This window comes from Ictidomys tridecemlineatus, chromosome 10 (genome assembly GCF_052094955.1).
Source record: "Ictidomys tridecemlineatus isolate mIctTri1 chromosome 10, mIctTri1.hap1, whole genome shotgun sequence".
Taxonomy (NCBI): Eukaryota; Metazoa; Chordata; class Mammalia; order Rodentia; family Sciuridae; genus Ictidomys; species Ictidomys tridecemlineatus.
In genome coordinates this window covers 130,542,467-130,563,427 of record NC_135486.1, presented here as the reverse complement: position 1 = coordinate 130,563,427, position 20,961 = coordinate 130,542,467, and the positions used below count along the sequence as shown (strand labels likewise).

Here is a 20,961-nt window from a genome sequence, read left to right as displayed (position 1 = left end):
TTTGATTCCCAGAAAGAAAGGGCAATGATTTGGGGTCAGTGGTGGAGTAACAGATAAGGGATGGTTTTATGTTTTGTAACTATTTTTTTGTATTATGGTATTTATCATAAAATTATATTTGTGCATTTTATGTATATATTGTGTATTGTATATATATATAATATACACACATGCATGCAAATATAAATAAAATAGTATAAATAATAAGCACAGTAATATAAGTGATATATTAGTTATTTTATACTTTCATGAATACATATGTCTATGTTTTATCTTTATCACTGTTCTCCTTTTGGAGCTAATTTTGCCACCTGAAGGATAATGGCAATATCTGGAGATTTTTTTAGTTTTTGTTGTTATGACTGAGGAGTGCTACTGACATCAAGTGGGCAAGAGCCAGAGATGCTACTAAATATACTGCAAAGTTCTGAAAAGCACCCACAACATAGAATTATACAGCTCTAAATGTCAGTGCTGAGGTTAAGACACCATGGTTGATATCCACTTATTAACCTCTGTGAGTTCTTTGTTACATCTAATTCCAGTCCAACCTAGAGGCTTCTTCCTAGCTTTTCCCCATTCCATATTTTATTTTCCTTTCTAGCTGTGAGAAACTTGACTCTTACCATTCTCAATCGATTTGCTTATTTGCTCAGTTTTGCAGTACTTAGGAAGTAATTACACAACTACTAATCCATACTACTGTGAACAGCAAATACTTTGTACTTATTCTGAGTTTGTACTTGAAATATTGTGTTCAAACATAATGTTGGCCGTGTCTTCTTTGTACTTCCACTGTGGTTTTATTATTTATTTGAACTAGGGATAGGTACCTTTGTTTTTATTTATACTCCTTTTTAGTCCTCCCTCATCATTAACATAATGTAAATTTATGAATATGTAATTTTGCAGTTTTTAAAAAGTAGAAACATAATAGAATAATCAGTTTAGCGTCATTCCCTCCTCATGCTCTTACATCCCACACATGTGTACTACTCTTACTTATTTGTAGTTTATCCTTTCTGTGTTTCACTTAAAAATATATCAGTTTTATATATATACTTATTTACTTACTTTCTTCTTGTAAAAAATGGTACTGTACTGTATATTTCTTTGCAATTTGCTTTTTTCTAACAACATATTGTATAAATAATTCCATATGACTTTACATATATATTTTCTTCATTATTTTTACATATACATTGTGTGGATATGCTGTATTCATTTAAACTATATATGGACATTTAGGAAATTGATAATATGATCACGTATCCCTTAATGATGGGAATACAGTCAGAATACTGCATCAATAGTTGACTTCATCCTTGTGCAAATTTTATAGAACAAACTTAGACAAACCTAGATGACATTGATCCATCACTCATCGTGGTCTCTGATACATTTGAGGCTTCTGCCAGTGTATCATGGCACATGATTTTACAGAAAATGTGTTTTTTGTAAGTAGGAGTACATTCTAAAATGATAAAAATATATAGTATAATAAATATTTAAACTAGTAACATAGTCATTTATTAAATATCATGATCAAATATGTACTCTACATAATTGTATGTGTTGTACAGGGTAGCAGGTTTCTTTGCGCTGGCAACACCACATGAGTGGTGAATTGCATTATAGGTTAGAATAGCTCTGATGCTATTAGATGATAGTCATTTTCCAGCTACATCATAATCTTCTGGGAACAGCATTATCTGTGCAGTCTACTTGTGATCACAACATTGATACATTGTGCTATGGTACCTGATGGTATTTTTCTGTTAGAACAAACATGAAATGGGCTTATCCTTTGCATATGTATTTTTGTGTTTTTGTAGGTATATCATAAAGGGTAAATTTTTTAAGTTGTCCTGTAGTATTATTTGTGGGACTTTTTTTTACTTAGAAATATTCAGGTTATTTATTCTCCTTGAACAAGTTTTAATAGCATGTGTCTTGTATAGAATTTGTCCATTACAAATAAGTCAAAATTATTGACATCAAGATTTTCATCATATTCCTTTGTCTTTTCCTCAGGTCTTTTGAAATATTATTATATTCAGTAAAATTGCTCTTTTTGGAGTGTAAAGTTCTGTGAATTTAAGCACCCGAGTTGTCAATTGATTATGGATTTTAATTATATCAGTTTTTTCATTTCTGCAAAAAGGGCTATTGGGATTTTTGAGTCTGTAGACTGCATTGGGTAGTATTGCTTTTCTTAACAGGTCTTTGAATCCAGGAATACAGGCCATATTGCCTCCTATCTAGGTCTTTAATTTATTTCAGCAAAGTGTCATAGGAGTCAGGCTTGCATTTCTTGTTTAAATGTGTCTCTAACCATGCTATTTTGATGACATTGTAAACGGAGTGGTTCTGTCTCACTCTATTTTTAAAAAATATTTATTTTTTAGTTGTAATGGGACATAATACCTTTATTTATTTTTATGTGGTGCTGAGGATTGAACCCAGGGCCTTGCATGTGCTAGGTGAGCACTCTACCACTAAGCCACAACCCCAGCCACTTCCATACTGTTTTTTTATGTTGTCTTTACTAATTTAAATTTACACCAACAGTGTGTAAGACTTTCTGTTCCCCCACATCTTTGCCAGCATTTATTATTATTTGTGTTCTTGATGACAGCCATTATGACTGAAGTGAGATGGAATCTCATTGTATTTTTGATTTGCATTTCTCTGATGGCTAAGATGTTGAACTTTTTAAATATACTTTTTGTTTATTTGTACTTCTTCTTTTGAGAAGTATCTATTCAGTTCATTTGCCCATTCATTGAATAGGTTATTTTGGTTTTTGGCTCCCATGTGAAACCAAATGTGACTGGTCCCATCTCTGGCCTCAGAGGAGGTTCCCTGATCTTTTGATTTCAAAGAGTGGATCCTCCTCTTCACCTTGAGTCAGGAATTGTGTCAGAGTCTCTCCCCTGAGTCAAAATGGTCTCATGAGGCCATCACCTGCCCAGGCAACACAGGGGCAGAGATATAAATATGCTTGGATTTTGGGCTCCCAGAGTAGTACAATAGGACTGTTCTCAAGATAGCTCCTGACTCTAGCCATTCAGAGTTCAATAGGAGATGCAGTGAACTCCTTCTCTAAAAATAGCTTGCTGTTCATTCATACTCCAGGTCTTTGATTTATTTAGGCTGTATGTCTGCAAATTGCAGGCTTCTGCGCTAAACTGAGACTCTCTCTCTTTCACCTTCACCTTATCAAAGAGAAGAATGTCCTTTTTTTTAGCTGTGGTGCCAATTGTTCTCCATAGTTCTTCATATTCAGATATAATCCTATAATGCAATATAGTTCTGGGATAAGCCAAAAAATTAGTTTCTAAGTTTAGTAAACTCACTACAACCTTAAGTGAGAGGTGAAAGAGAGGAGGAAAATATTGGGCAGAAAGTAGAGGGAAAGAGAGACAGAAAGGAAAAAATAAAAGAGACCAAGAGAAAGATAAATACAAGAATAATTTACACCAAGGTAGAAGGGAGAAATAGATGAATGGTGTATATTTAAGACAGTAGCAAATAATGCAAGAGAATGAGTAGGGGGTAAGAGAAGCAAGTATAAACTAGAGCTAGGATAATAAAGATAGGAGGATTTAATTCCAATTAATGCTTTAAACCGTTAGATGAAATACATTCAAATGGAATCAAAGCACGATGTTGGCTGTTGGATTAACAATTGCAGTTCAAGTTGAACAGTCATTTTTATGATCAAAGTTGACATTAGAGTTGTTTGTTGTAAAGCCTATCAAGGTGAAGAAATTCTTGTTGACTCTTGGTTTTGATTTTATTGCAGTTTGGACATTTATATATCTTCCTGGTTATTTCAATTAAGATTAGCCTCAGGGAGAACAGAGAGAGAGGGCTGCCTTGCAACCCGTGGCTCTGCTCACTGCTTTGAGTCTTACCTTTTTTTTAATTATTATTTTTGTTTATCACTATTAACTTTGAGTTGGTTTTGGTGTAGAGAAAACCTCTTACATCATTGTTTAATTTCACTTGGGCAATCTAAATATAAAGATATCAGTAAATAGCAGAGAGTCAGTACCTGTCTCTAGAGAATATTAGTGCATTTTTCCTTATTATTTCATTATGAAGCAGCTGGGTAATTTTTCTAGTCTCTGTTGGACATCTGAAGTAACTATCTCCTGTTATATTTCAGGGTTTGGTGCTAATTGGGATAACTTCTACTTAAAAGAAAGCCCAGATGATGACTTGACTTTGGCCCACATTATGGGAATGTTTTTAGTTACTGCTTTCCTTTATGCCCTTGTGACCTGGTATGTAGATGCTGTTTTTCCAGGGAAGTATGGTGTGCCCAAGCCATGGAACTTTTTCTTGGAGGTGAGTTCTAATGTTTCTTTTATTTAAAGAAACCCCAGCCCTTATTACGCACCTCATTTATAGATGAGTGAACACCATTACATTTGACATCCTCCCCTTGGTGCTTTACCTTGTTGTACTGATACGTTTTTTTCCTTCTTGACTAAAGCCATTATGAGTTAACTTTGTAACATGTACAATATAATAAAGGATTTTTTTTCAAAAGAAGTCCCATTTGAATGAATACATGATGGTTTTCTCATAGGCCCTAGGGATGAATTATGCCATATATCTTCTATTTTTTCTTTTTTACTTGACATAATAATTGTGCATATCTATAGGAAACAGTGTAATAATTCAGTGCACATATATAATATATAATGATGAAACCATAGTAAATAGTATTTTCATCTCCTTAAACATTATTATTTCTTTGTTTTGAGAACCTTTGAACTCCTCTCTTTTAGTTCTTTATAAAGTATACAATAAATTATTGTAAACTAGATTCATTCTACTATGCTGTAGAACACTAGAACTTATTTATCCTGTCTACCAGTATTGGGGACCTATTATTGCCTCCTCCTCCTTCTCCACATTTTTTTCTAGCCTCTAGTGACCATTTTGCTAATCTCTACTTCTATGGAATCAACTTATTTTTAGCTTCTACATATTAGTGAAAATATAGGTCATGTGTCTTTTTGTGCCTGGCTTATCTTACTTAATATAATATCTTCCACTTCCACCCTTGTTGTCAGAAATGACAAGATTTCATCCTTGTTACCACTGAATAACATTACATTATGAATGAACCACATTTTCTTTATCTATTCATCCATCAATGGAAAAGCTTGGTTGCTTCCATATCTTGGCTAATATGAATGGTGCTGGGATTGCTTAATCATATATAGTTCTGATTGTACTGTTGTTGAGGAACTTTATGCTTTACATATGGCTACACTAATTTATATTCCCCAAAATTATGTATGGGAATTTATTTTTCTATGCATATGCACCAGCATTTTGTTATTTTTGCACTTATTGTAATATCCACATAAGTGGGTAAGATGATGTCTCTTTGTTTTTGTTTGCATTTTCCTAATGATTAGTAATATTGAACATTTTTGTTGGCCATCTGAAAGGACTAAGACTTAATAGGTTATTTTAAATTCTTCATCAAGTATGTAATTAAGTGAAACAGATTATTTTCCTGTTAGTACCTTAGTGGTGAAGAAAAAAATGACTGTGTAGTATAGTTTTGTGCTTGCATTTTGATTTGTATTAAAGCACCAGCAGTTTTACCTACCATTGCTTTTATTCCTTTGGTGAAAATGTCAACACAGAAGAAAAGACAAATAATGTATTTTAAGAAATATTTTATGAAAATAATTTTGACATCATAGATTTATTGAAAGGCTCATTTATAGATCTCACATCCAAATAGACCTGATTCAGAGTGACATAGTACATTTTAGTGTGCCATTTTGTGGTGATTTCTTTTTGTCTCTCTTCATATATGACAGCATTTTAAATAGCATGTTTGTTCTGTGGTTATGTTTTAGGAACTAATATTATAAACAATTTACTTCCAAATTTATAATGATGAAACCATTTATAATGATGAAATTTCTAAATTTAGTTTCATGTTATCTGCTATCACCCATCTCAATACCAGAGTGATGTGAGCTAAAGAGTTTTCAAGTCATAAGCCACTTCATTTTTCAGTGACATTATGATGTTTTTGTTCTTTTAGAAATCCTACTGGTGTGGGGAACCACCATTAGAGAGTCAAGATATTAGCGAAATTTCTGATATATTGCCAAGTGATTATATTGAACCTGAACCTGTTGGTTTAGTGACTGGAATCAGGATTCAACACTTGCGGAAGGTATTGTTTTACAGGTCTCGGTTTCTTGATAGACTTAAAAGTTAATGTTCTAGGGCTGGGGCTGTAGCACAGTGCTAGCACGTGTGAGATACTGGGTTCTATCCTTAGCATCACATACAAAATAAGTTGCCATAGTTATTTTATACAAAATGCATGAAAAAAAGAAAAAAAATGACTAGGTATCTGAAGTTGTACAAAATTGTGACCAGTAACCAAGAGTTAACAACATATAAAAGATTTTAACCTAGAATATGATATAAATATTGGTGCTAGCAAACAAAGTTATAATAATGATTAATATGTTAAAATGCTTTAACGGGCACAAAAATATGAAAATATAAAGAATATCAGAGAAATAGGATAATTAGTAAGTATATAAATATGTATATAAATAATGAAAAACCATGATTAACTTAAATGACCTAATTGATGCATAACATTAAAAATGCAGAAAGCACATTATTCACCAAGTACATATGGAATATTTTTTAAAAGATCATAGGTTATCCATAAAGTACTTCTCAGCATAAATTAAACTCAAACATAGTCTCATTTGCTCAGGAGGCTGAAGCAGGAGGATTGCGAGTTCAAAGCCAGCCTCAGCAAAAGTGAGGTGCTATGCAACTCAGTGAGATCCTATATCTAAATAAAATGCAAAATAGGGCTGGGGATGTGGATTAGTGGTTAAGTGCCCCTGAATTAAATCCCCAGTAACAGAAAAAATTTAAAAAATTTAAAAAAAGGTTCACCCACAACTAAAAATATATATATATTAAAAAAGAGTAAAAGAAAAAATAATTAGAAAATCTCAAATGTTTATTAAAGAAAAGAGGATATTAGAAATTAGAACATATTTTGAAATGAATAATATGAAACAAAATGTGTGCAACTAAATCCAAATAAAGAAAGAAGGCAATGTAAGGGAAAACTAGACACCACAGATAAAGAAGATAAAAAATAAAGAAAAATTAACATAAGTCATTTATCTGGAAAGACCAATAAAATGGATACCTCCTAAAAAAGACATTCAAGAAAAAATGAAAATACAAAATTATCAATATCAAGTTTGAAAAACATAAGATGCAGTGGATCTTACAGATATTAACAAGTAATAAAGTGTTAGAAACATTCATGTAAATACATTTGATAATTATGTGAAAGGTAATAATAAATTTAAAAGCATAACTTACCAAAATTGGCAGAAGGAAGCATAGAAAAAAGAAAAATCTATCTTATAACAACTGAATTGCTTTAGAATAGTTACCCTCATTGATGAATCTTCCATATAGTTTAACAATTAGTTAAGAAACCCTTATAAGATCATTAAAAGAAGATAAAATTCAGTAACCAAATTGTCTCATGAGCATAGATATAAAAATTCTAGACAATATATTAGCAAATGTACTTCATCAATATGTAAAATGGATATTACATGATGACAGGGGAGTAACTGTCTGGACTACAAGGTCTACTTAAAATTTGAATTTCAGTTAGTTAATTCACCACTAGAAAAAAGGGTAGACATATTATTAGATATCAAAATATATATTTAATATAATTAAACATACATGCCTATTTTAAAAATAAAGCAGTTAGCAATGAAGATTAGAAATCTTCATAGATGTAACATGAAATCTATTATCTTAACAATTTTAGAGTATATATTCAGTGACATTTAGTACAATCACAGTGTTTTGCAACCATGACCATTTGAATATGGGTATTTTAATCATCTCTAATGGAAAGACCAACCCATTAAGCAAGCATTCACCATTTTTTCCTTCCCTCTGACCTTGGAAAACACTAATCTGCCTTCTTCTATGAATTTTCCTAGTATGGATAGTTTATGTAAATGGAAAAATAAAATGAGATCTTTGGTGTCTCACTCTTTTTTCACTTAGCATATTTTCATGGTTGGTTTATGTTATAGCACTGATCAGACTTCATTCATTTTTTGTGGCTGAGTAACATTTCATTGTAAGTTTTTACCACACTATTTTTTCCATTCATCAGTTGATGGATACTTAGATTGTTTACACCTTTTGACTATTGTGAATAGTGCTGCTTTGAACATCGTTGTACATGTTTTTATTTGAATTTATGTTTTCAATTCCTTTGATTTGTTCCTGAGACTGAAATTTCTGGGTCATATATTAATTCCGTTTTTAACTTTAGTGAAGAACCACCAAATTATTTTGCTTGACTGCAAAAATGGATATACTGTTGTACACTTCATGAGAATTTCAGTGTTGCTACCACTTGCCAAAACTTCTTATTGCTGCATTATAATTATACATAACAGCGGGATTTGTTAAATTCATGCACACAATGTAACAGTATAATTTTGTCAATTTCATTCCTCTGCATCTCCCTTTCCTTTTACCTCCTCTCTCCATGGTCCCCTTTCTCTACTTGAGGGATCTCCCTTTTGTTTTCACAAGATACTGTCACCTTTTTTTAATTTATTTCCTTTATAGTTCCTAATTTGAAAAAATTATAAACCATCATGGTGGGTGGGAAATACTATTTAATTTTGGTTTTGATTCATACTTCCTTAAAAACTATTAATAATAATCATATTTCCATATTCCTTGGTCATTTTGTATTTCTTTGTATTAACATCTATTCAAGTACTTTGCCAATTTTTAATTGGGCACCTTTGTGTTGTTGATTTGTAATTGTTCTTTATGTGTTGTGAATGCTACACCATCATCAGATTTATAATTTGCAAATATGTCCTCCTGATCCTTAGGTTATCTTTTCTCTCTTAATGGATCCTTAGAAACATTTTTCTTCTCTGCCTGTTTGTTAGGCTCTGATAAACTTGTTTTCTTCAATGACAGGCATTTTGTTTTATAGAGAACAGAACACTTTTTAGCTGCTTGCTGGAAACAGGAAATTATTTTTTCCCCTAATCTTCACCATGAGAAACCACTGGGGGTTTTGGCAGTTAAACTAAAGAAAATGTGCAGATCTCCTTAGACAGAGCCCACAGGAATATTTAATTCTTCAAATTAGTTTACACAAAGTGTCCAGCAATTTGTCAGTTACCATTTACATGTTCCTAGAAATTGTTGGCCCTAGTGACCTTTTTTCCCAGGAAACTGTAATTCTTTGTATTTATCTGCCTCTTCAGTTTTGATGCATAGTTTGCGTTGTGAACTTAATTTTTCTCATGGATCTAAGAAGTGATAATTTTTTAAAGCCTTTTTCCCCTAACAATGAGAATGAGTGTGACCACTTCCAATGTCTTTTTAAAAATTTATTTATTTTTTAGTTGTAGTTGGATGCAATACCTTTGTTTTATTTTTTTATATGTGGTGCTGAGGATTGAACCCAGGGCCTTGCATGTGCTAGGTGAGCGCTCTACTACTGTGCTATATGTTGGAGCAGACTGTTAACATCAGTTAAGCATGCTAAATTTTGGCTTTTAGCTTTAAAAGTGTAGGACTTGAGAGAAACTTACTTTCTTATATGAAGTAACATCTTTGGCTAGTGTTTAGTAAATGTCTAATCATATATCTTTAGGTATATATCTATGTATGTGTGTGCAGGCCTATTTTTCTGTTTTTGCTAAAGCAGGTACCACGTCTATCTGGCTCATAAATGTATTCATAGTACTTTACATAATTTTTGCCACCTAGCAAGCATTTGACAATTACTTATTGAATAAATGAATGAATTGATCAGGAGTGATTAGTGACTGATGCATTTTAATAGGTGAAATATAGAGTGATGTCTAAGGAAAGTCAATCCCCAGTTGCTGGTGTGTACATCTAGGTATATAATGGTGCCCCTCCTGGAGATAAAGAACATAGCAGGAAGAATACATTTCCAGGTATGGTTATGAGTAGAGTTTGGACTGTTCGTAGAACAATGAAGCATGATAGGTTTCCAGCAGACAAACCTACAACATCGAAAGACATTGCGCAGAGCAGACAGTGACTTAATCAACTTCAAGATGGTAACTGGAACAAAGGGTGACTGAATGAGATTGTTTGGAAGAATATGCAAACCTACTTGAAGGACTATTCATGTGTTGCTTCTAAGTATTATTTATTTCTTTCACTATTCAATCTATTTTTAAAATTTCCTATGATCCTTACATTAATGATCTGACTAAAACTCTTGTCCTTTATAAGTAACAGTAATAAATATAAAGCTAGTATTTGCTTTTTTATAGGAATTCACACTTGGGGATGCTACTGTAGTAGCAGTGAAAAACTTGTCTTTGAATTTCTATGAGGGACAGATCTCTGTTCTTCTAGGACCTAATGGGGCAGGAAAGACCACCACCTTATCCATCCTTACAGGTATGTATTCAGGGTCACCAGTGGTAAAGATACAGTGGACCAAGCTCTGAGGCTTTATGTAATTCTTGATAGTGACATCAAGTGAGACTGAGTTTCTCTTTGTGAGTCAACTCGAATGTTCATAATTTTTAGGCAAGAAACAATGAAAAATAACAATTCTTATCTTCAAATTCCTCCTGAACCTCAGTTATAATTCTGTTTTTTTAAGAATTGCTTTATAATCGATGTCACATAATTGTTAGGTGAATCGTTGCCAGAGTTGTAATCAGCATAGTATCCTTTCCACTGACTAAATGTTTCTACATGTATTATCACATTCCATTTTTATATATGTTTGGAAGTTGTCCTTAAAGATAATGGTCCCCAAATGTATGTTCATATCCTAATTTTTGGAACCTGTGCCTGCCACCTTATAAGGCAAAGATTTTGCAGGTATGATTAAAAATTGTTAGATGATCTTACATTATCTTGGTGTGCCTCAAGTGCAAACACTAGTGTTCTTGAAAGTGAGAAGCAGAGCAACATAACAGGCTGAAAAGCAGAAGAAACACAGAGGAGAGAAGGCTGTGTAGCAACGGAAACAGACGGTGATGCTCCCACAGGCCAAGGAATGCCAATGGCCACCAAACCCTGCAAGAGGCTAGGAATGGATTTTCCTCTACATCCTCTATTGGGAACATGGTCTTTTTGGCACCTTTATTTTGACTCAGTGGCATGGATTTTAAGCTTCTGGCTTCCAGAACTATGATAGAATAAATCTATGTTATTTTAAGGCCCCAAGTTTGTGGTAATTTGTTACAGCAGCCACTGGAAACCAATACACTTGTAATCTAAAAATGCCTTATGCATTCTTCTGTGTACATGTATTTATTGATGGCCTTCTCTTCATTGGAATTGGCTGAAGGTTAAAGGGACAAGTTAAGGGGACAATGAGAACACGTATGGACCAGAATGTCCAGATTCATATTATCTTGAAGGACACTGGCTTTCTCTCATGTGTGCTGGGAATTAGGGCAGGTGAGTGTTATCTGCCGAAAGCTGCATTCTTGCACACACACGGAGACAGTTGCTCCTTGGGATGCTGGTCAAAGAAGGAACAAAGCAAACTAAAAAAAAAATTATGATGCATTACTTCTGTAGTCTAATTTATAAAAACCCTCTCCCTGTGGCGACTGGTGCAAATCAGAGAACCATGGGAGGGAAGCGCTCACCCTGGCAGCTGCCCCTGGAAAAAACATCAGGAAGGAAAGGAGGTACTACTTTCCAGTGAGTCAGTAGAGACACTGTGGAGCAAAGGTGCATCCGTCCAGTCTGTCACCATTGAACTTTATGGTAAAGAATCTGTCTAGCTCGTTATCACTGAACCGTTCCTATAAATATTTTCAGTAAACTTTATATCTCATATTCCATCTCTGGGTATCTTCTTTGGTCTCTCAGATAGACAGAGGCTGCCTGCCCTCTACTTTAGCACAACTGGGCTGTGAAAGTTGCAAATAGTATGGCAACCCTGAAAATCAGATCTCCCTTTACGCTGGGGATTGCCAATGGGTTTTGTTGTTTGTTTATTTGGTGACTTTTCTAAATTCTTTGATGTCTTCATTTTTTGTTGTGCATGATAAATGTCGTCTGTTTTCTATTGTCTTAGCAGTGAAATAGTGGGTTTTTGTTTTGTTGTTTGTTGTTGTTTTGTAGTAATAGGGATTGAACCCAGGGCCTTGTATAAGCTGGGCAAGCACCCTACCACAGCCATGTCCCCAGCCTGGTAAGCTAGTGTAAGATCACCTGAAAAGTCTGCAGAGAAAGAGGGTAGGGGCAGGGATGGCGGGGTTAGTCTCACAGTCTTTGCATATTGCCCCTCTTTGTAGCACATCTTCATTGCCTTGAAAAGCCATTTGTCTTCTACGCTAGCTTTCCTTTCCAACTTGAGTAGAGTCTGAATATCAGTCAGCAATAAGAGTTAAGGCCTTCTTATCAGACCTTTTCTTATCATGTGTCCAGCCGTGTGTACATATACAGATGTCTGAATTTCTCAGTTTACATAGGACTCCTAATTCTCCCTTGTATCTTTTCCCCAGCCTTATTTTCCCAGACTTTTAAGTCTGTTTGCTTCTCCAAACTTCTGTCTCTTCCCCTAACTTACTTCAGATAATCCATTGACCTTTAAATATTTGGGGACACGCCACCCAGGAAGTTGCCTCATCCCAGGGATATTTCAAGTTGGGCAAAATAAGTTTTCCCATAGTTCTCTGAGAATAATGATCGTATTATTTCCTTTGGCACTTACAAACAAATTTATTTTGTTTATGGCCTGCTGTCTTTATTGCTACTTCTGATCTTGGGGTTGGGAGATGGCAATTTAGAAATTGAAAATGACAAATGCACTTTCCTACCTCAATCCAGCAGAATTTTTCTTCATTAAGATTTTCCTGGGCCAGGCACAGTCATGCATATCTGTAATCACAGTGGCTCAGGAGGCTAAGATAGGAGGATCTCGAGTTCAAAGTCAGCCTCAGCAACTGTGAGGCACTAAGCAACTCAGTGTTATCCTGTCTCTAAATAAAAATACAGAAAAGGACTGGGGATGTGCCTCAGTGGTTAAGGGCCTCCGAGGTCAATTGCTGGTACCAATAAAAATAAATAAATAAAAGATTTTTGGGGTTTCTATATTTTTTATTAGATCCCAGAGTTCTGCAAAAGTTGATTCTGTCAGGTTTTATCAATATATAAGTCTTTTTTTTGTGTGAAGGGTTAGAGTCCTGGATTTCCTTACTCTACTATTTACAGTGATATTACAGTTCTGTTAATTTTTATAAACACCCTACAGTGATTTATACAAAGCAGATAGCAAGTACATGTTTGCTGAATTTGAGTTTTGTAAATCCTCAACACACAGTTGTATTATTTTATTCTGAATTTGACTTTAAATAATGGTATTTAATATAAAGAACCACATTGCTTTGCTTCACCAAGATTTGTAACCATATCTCCCATCTCAAAAGAAAATAACTTTATTTTATATATTGAGCCTTTTAACTGAACTTATTATATAATATCTATAATAATATTACATATTCATCTTCAACAGAACAAACTTTCAAAACCTTTTTATTTCATTAAATTGATGAACAAAATAAGCCAATATTAAAACTGCTTTTTTTTATTTGAATTATCTGATAACACTAATAGGTAAAGCTATTAGTTCTTTAAAAAATTTCTTCTTCTTATAGTAGCTGAACATTTATAGCTATCTCTTCATAAGAAATCATGGAATAAAAATTAATTTTGATTTATCTTTTGTTCTAAATAAAAAAACGAGTCTTCATGAAGAAATATGTAGGGGCTAGGGTTGTGGCTCAGCGGTAAAGCACTTGCCTAGCATGGGTAAGACCCTGGGTTTGATCCTCAGCACCACATAAAAATAAATTAATTAATTAAAGATATTGTGTAGACACATCGTTTATAGCTATAAATATTAGGGTTAGTATTATTAAAATAGATTCTATGTATAAAAGAAGATTAATTTTCCCCTAGCTTTCATGTGGTCCTTGGTATGAGTTGGGACCCCACTGTGGAAAAAGTATTTGATAAAATTTATGTAAATTATACTTTCATCTCAATTTTCTTGAGAAATGGGCAGAAAGCATTTCCTTTTTCATTATATATATATATATATATATATATATATATATATATAATATATATATATACCATTTTTTCTTTTTCTTAGTTTGTCTTCAGAAAGATTTATTTTAAAATAAGAATTCACATCAAACATGCAAGAAAATTTGACATAATAGCCCTGAGATGACTACTCTTAGAAAGGCCTGTTTGTAAGAATGACCCTTGGCTAGCACCTGGGAACTCAGATTAGGGGAGGGTTTATACAATTACCTAATAAGAGTTGTTCACAGGGCTCAACATGTTTGCATGAACAATGTGATTTATGCTAAATACCTGCTTTCCTTCTAGGGATCTAGAAATTGTATATGTGCTAGACAGAAGCTGCCTGCCTATATGATCAATCCCAAATAAAATACCTGGATGCTGGGCCTCTAATTTTCTTCTCTGGTATACATAATTTGAGCACACACTAAAATGTGTGGTTAAAACTTATTGTTGGAAGAATATATCTTGTATGATTGTACTGGAAAAAGATTCAAAACTATGTACCAGGTTTCCTCCAGAGTTTGTCCCACATGCTTCCTGCTAAGCTATAATAAATTTAGCCATGAGTATGACTGCATGCTGAATTCTGTGAGTCCTTCTAGCAAATCATGGAAACAGGGTCATCTTGAGCAACTGTATGCCAACAAATTTGGTAACTTAGAAGAAAAAATGGACAAATTCTTGGTCATATACACCTTACCAAGAGTGAATCATGAAAAAGTGGGAAAAAATCTGAACCAACCAATACCAAGTAATAAGATTGAACCAGAAATGAAGACTCTTATTTTTAAAAAAGCCCCAGATGACATAGCTTCACTGATGAGTGCTACCAAACATTTAAAGAAGACTAATACCGTTTCTTCTTAAATTAATTTCCAAAACCTGAAGAGGAGAAAACTCCTCCAAACACAATCTATAAAGCTAGGATTATCCTGATAACAAAATCAAACAAGGACACAATAACAACAACAAAAGAAAACTATAAGCCAATATCCTTCATGGACATGGATGCAAAAATCCTCAATAAAATATCAGCAAAGTGAATCTAACAGCCCATTAAAAAAAATTACTCACTGAGATCAAGTGGGACTCTTCTCAAGGAGACTAGTATGGTTCAGTATATGCAAATTAATAAGTATGAATCAACACAGAATGAAGGAAAAACTATATGATAATCTTAATACAGAAAAGGTATTAACTCTGAACAAATTAGGTATATAAGAATCATGTTTCAATATAATAGAGACCATTAATTATAAGCCAACAGCTAATATCCCACTGAATAGGGAAAAGCTAAAAGCTTTGCTTTTTCTGTAAGATTTAGAACAAGAATGAACATGTTTATGAATTTATTGAATGTACTAGAACTGAAAATCCTAATTAAAGTGTTCAAGTAAGAGAAATAAAAGGATATCCACACTGGAAAAGAGGAAGCCAGATTTTTCACATTTGTGGATAATTTATCTAATGTAGAAAACACTAAAGATTTTGCCACAAATTTACTAGAACTAACACATTCAGCAAAATTTCAGGGTGTAACATCAACAAACAAAACTGAGTACCATTTCTGTACATGAAAAGTGAATTATTTGAAAGAAGAATTTTTAAAAATTCCATTTATAATAGTTATGAAAATACCTGGGAATTAATTTAACCTAAGAATCCAAAGATCTCTACAGTGAAAATTGTAAAATAAAAAAAAAATTGAAGAGGACATATAAAAGTGGAAAGACATACTGTGTTCTTGTATTGGGAGGATCAGTATCTTTAAAATGTCCATATTTGCAAAAGTGATGTAAATATTTAATAGTATACCTTTCAAAATAGCAACAACATCCTTTGCAGATGTAGGAAAAACAACCCTAAAGTTTGTATGGAACCACATGCACACGTGTGCGCGCACACAAACATACACATACACACCAAGTAGCCAAAACCATCTTGAGGGAAAAAAAAGAATGAGAGATTTCATACTACCTTAGGTCAAAATACACTACAAAACTGTACCAAACAATATAGCATTGGCATAAAAACAGGCCAATGGAACAGAATAGATGTACAATCAGTTGGCATCTCAAGCCAACTGATTCAGAATGAAAACAGAACCCCTATCTCTCATCAGCTCCAAAATCAACTCAAACCTGATTAAATATTTAAATGTTAGACCCAAATCATGAAAATAGTAGAAGAAAACATGGAGAAAATATTTTAGGAATGGGTAAAAAATTTAGACAAGACCCCAAAAGTACGGGAAACAAAAGCAAAATATAGAAATAGGATTACATCACACTAAAAAGCTTTTGCTCTGCAAAGGAAACAGTTATTAAAGTCAGGCATCCTAAAGAGAAAATATTTGCACAGTATTTGTCTGACAGGTGGTCAATATACAGAATGTATATGAAATGTCAAAATTTTTTTTACTGCAAAAATTAAGCAATATGATTATAGAATAGGCAATAGTCTTAAATAGACATTTCTCAGAAGACATAAAATGGTCAATAGGTATCAGAAAAATGACAAATAAAAAAATCACAAGATATTCCCTCACCCCCCAATAAGAATGGGCTTATCAAAACACTACTACACTGTTGGTAGGAAGGTAAACTAATGCAGTCATTATAGAAAAAAGTATGGATATTCCTTTAAATATTAAAATGAAACTACCATATGATTTAGAAATATCACTGGTTATGTATCCAAAGAAAATGAATTCAATCTGTCAGACATCTGTGCTCCCATGTTTCTTGCAGCACTATTCAAAATAGTGAAGAAATGGAAAACAACCTAAGTGTCCATCAACTGGTGAATGGATAAAGAAAATGTAGTATACATGCACTATGGTGCTTAGATCATAATGTGGTTCCCATTTGTTATCAAATGGCTGATAGCTGTACTAGAACATTGGAATGCAGCAAATTCTTCAGTTACAGTACTCAGATATTTCAGAGTATTTTATACTTATGGAGAGTATAAGATTAAACAAAGAAAGGGTAGTTTTTTATTTCCCCATCACCAGATTATAACCATTGATATTTACCAGACATCCTATGTAGGAGATATTGCTAATTCTTTTACATCTTCTGCAAGTACACTGTGAAGTTTAGGTGCTAACAAGTTCTCTTTGGGTACCCTTACTAAAACTAAGCTCCTGTCATGTCTTTGCTTCATTCTAGGTTTCTATCTTCCTACTAGTGGAAAGGTCTACATTAATGGATATGACATCTCAAAGGAGATGGTTGAAGTCAGGAAACATCTGGGCTTGTGCCCTCAGGATGATATACTGTTTCCAAAGTTGACAGTATCAGAACACCTTTATTTTTACTGTGTGGTGAGCAAGAGATATGTATATTCTTTTCTCTCACTTTTTCCACATGTTTCTGACAGTGTGACCAAGGACCAATAGCATTATCTTTATGGGAAGTTCATGCTTTGAGGCATTATTCTTTTATCAGAAAGGGAGACAAAGAGAAGGAAAAAAATGTATGTGGATAACTGTTAGAAAATTCTGTAAAACTGCCTTAGAAGCACCATGTAGATTCTTGGCTTCTCTTTCTAGATAAAAGGAGTACCTTCTCAGAAGCGTACTGAAGAAATTAACAAAATGCTGACTGCTTGTGACTTGATACACAAGCGTAATGAATATTCAGAGAAACTGAGTGGAGGAATGAAGCGCAAGCTCTCTATCATGATAGCATTTGTAGGGGGCTCCAAGGTAAGTAACCGTCAAAATGTGACCCCGAAGAACTGATATGAATCCAAGTCTTTATTCATCTAGCTGATATAATGTGGTCTTGGGTTTGACATTATTAATTTTGCAGCATTCTTATTATTATGGATTCCGTATCTTAGCTTGAATATGAGGCAAAGCATGAGTTAAATACGGCCTTGCAATTATTCTTTTGGTCTCTAGGTGGTGATCCTTGATGAGCCAACATCAGGCATGGATCCAGTTTCAAGGAGAGCCACCTGGAATCTCATTCAGCTGCATAAAGAGGGTCGTACCATATTACTGACCACACATCACATGGATGAAGCCGATATCCTGGGTGACCGCATTGCCATCATGGTCTTGGGAACCCTGCAATGCTGTGGCTCTTCCGTTTTCCTGAAAAAATTATATGGTTGGTCTCCTTGTGATCAATTTTTGGATGCTGATGCCTTAATGATAGTTTTTTGACATAATTTTCGTTGTGTTTTAATCTCTTTACACAGACCTAATTTTATTCATTAGGTCTAATCTATTTTACTTGTTTTTCATGACTCTTTGTAATGTCGATATAATCTATCTGTTCAGTGATTTTTCCCATTATTACCCAATAATTATATTCCAATTTTGAAAGTTCTCTTTATTGATTCCACAAGCATCATGTTTATTTCTTCCATATGATTTCCATTGAATTGGTAATTTGTCATAGGAATGAACTTATCCCTCCAAAAGATTTAATAGGTAGATTCCTAGCTTCTAGGGGAAAAAGTCAGTGACCAGGTATCTGACTTTTATTTTTTCTTTTCTCAAATCAATATTAAATTCCTAGTGTAATGAGTGAAAATGCTCTCCAACTTATTTTCATGAAGTATTACTGAAATGTGGAAGCTGATCAATCATAATTTGTTGGAAAGAAAGTGAATGTATAGTGGAATAAAACATTCTTTACATCAGTGGACATATAGTTTGCATAGTCAACAAGACTAATACATTGAAAATGAATAACATTATACCATATATTTTGAAATTACATGTTTCAAACAAGTAAGTCCTTCTAAATTGGAGATACAAATCAATGAGAATAGTCACTTCATTTCATTAATCTCTAATTTGGCATTTGAATATGTATTTTCCCTGAGTTACTTACTAGGTTTCACACTTTTTCCACATTATCTAACCTGATCTTTAGAACTCCTCCATTTTATTTTATTTTTTTTATTTTTACTCGTTCTCATTAGTTATACATGACAACAGAATGCATTTAAATTCATTGTGTACATATGAAGCAAAAATTCATTTCTCTGGTTGTACACGATGTAGAATCACATCATTTGTGCAGTCATACTTACATCCAGTGTAATGATGTCCATCTCATTCTACTATCTTTCCTATACCAATGCTCCCTCCCCTCCCATCACTTCCCTTTACCCAACCTCAAAGTTCCTCCATTCTTCCCATGCCCCCCAGGCCTTCCCTAGGCATAGCTAAAATTTCAACACAATAGGAAGCACAATGTGAATTGATGACCATAATTTCATATTGTACTTCTTTGGGCAAATGTACTTTTTCCTTAATGCTATCTAACACAGTATACACTTTGATTACATTTATATGTCCTTTCTCACTGGAAGGACATCATTGTGATGTTTACTTTTTGGCTCATTTGTATCTAGAATAATGCCTAACTCATAAAAGGTATGCAATGGATATGTACTGAATGAATCAGTTACTATTGACTATTGTCCTCCCCATTCCCAATTGCAGTTATAGAAAGAAAGGAGATTATATCCCAGAGGACTTTGGGGAACATAATCTCCAAATCATCATCATCCCTAGACTCTTGGAGCACGTTTTGTAAACTATAGAAAAGCACTTCCCTAGCGTTGTAGCCAACTGAGTTGTGACCTGTTTGTTTTATTTTCCGTGCACCTAGAAAACCTGAACCATGGAGACTAAAATGGTTTTTAAGGAGTATAAAATATTCAAAACTGCTGCGGATGCTAATTCACAATAAGGTGGGGGGCACTACAAAAGAATAGTAGCATTACCTTAGATTAGGTAAAGGGAATGGAAAGGAGGGGGAGGAAGGGGATGTGGGGACAGGAAAGATAGTAGAATGAAACAGACATTATTAATATATATATATATATGACTGCATGACCAATATGATTGTACAACATGTACACTCAGAAAAATGAGAAATTATATTCCAACTATGTATATCAAAGTGTATAAATGCATTTTACTGTCCTGTATAACTTTAATTAAAACAAATTTTTAAAAAATTTAAAAAGAACATTGAGCTAAAATGAAAAAAAGTGAAAAAATAAAAACACCACATTTTTCCTTTAGAGTTTACATAGTTTCAGTTTTACTGATTGCATCCCACAGTATTTTGCAGCATGATCCTTTGTTCTCTTGACTTTCTATAAATTGTTGAGGAGATTAATTAGATTCAGGGTGGGATTTGATCTTGTTCTTGACTTTGTTTGGAAACACTATTCATAATTGATATTGTGGTTTTTCCCTCTCTTTTTTGATGGTAATAATCACTGACTATCATGTCTAAGGGCATTAATTCATTCAGAGGATGCAAAATGGTGATAGTTTCAATATATTATCCCGTCCTCATTAATTAGATGAAATATCTCAATAAAGAGACAATTTATTAGACTTAAAAAATAAACTGCTTGATTTGGTTTTATAAATTAATCTTTCAGGTGTGGGATATCATATAATCATGGTGAAGAGTCCTAACTGTAATGTTGAAAAAATCTCTGAAATGATTAAACGCCATGTCCCAACTGCCAGTATGGAAACCAACATTGCAGCTGAATTATCATTTATACTACCCAAGGAGTACACACACAGGTATGGGTTCAAAGAAAGTTAGATGAGTGGTTTGAGATCACTAGAAATCACTACTGTTTTTCTAGATTTCCTCCGACTTGACAAATGGATTCTTTCTAATTGCCATCCTTGACAAGTACTAGTCACAATGTTGCTTCAGTAAAGATTTCACTAAAGTACTGAGGGATGCTACAAATGTTAGATTT

The 20,961-nt window shown here is 33.6% G+C and overlaps 1 protein-coding gene across 1 annotated transcript in view; it reads left to right on the top strand.

Moving 5' to 3' along the window:
- Window positions 1-20,961, top strand: part of LOC101975769 (phospholipid-transporting ATPase ABCA3) — a 130,027-nt gene that overhangs the window by 48,054 nt on the left and 61,012 nt on the right. The window contains exons 9-15 of the mRNA XM_078024246.1: window positions 4,175-4,356; window positions 6,086-6,220; window positions 10,404-10,533; window positions 17,373-17,527; window positions 17,756-17,911; window positions 18,110-18,320; window positions 20,626-20,776. Of these exons, the coding sequence (XP_077880372.1) occupies window positions 4,175-4,356; window positions 6,086-6,220; window positions 10,404-10,533; window positions 17,373-17,527; window positions 17,756-17,911; window positions 18,110-18,320; window positions 20,626-20,776 (1,120 nt within the window). The remainder of the gene's footprint in view (window positions 1-4,174; window positions 4,357-6,085; window positions 6,221-10,403; window positions 10,534-17,372; window positions 17,528-17,755; window positions 17,912-18,109; window positions 18,321-20,625; window positions 20,777-20,961) is intronic.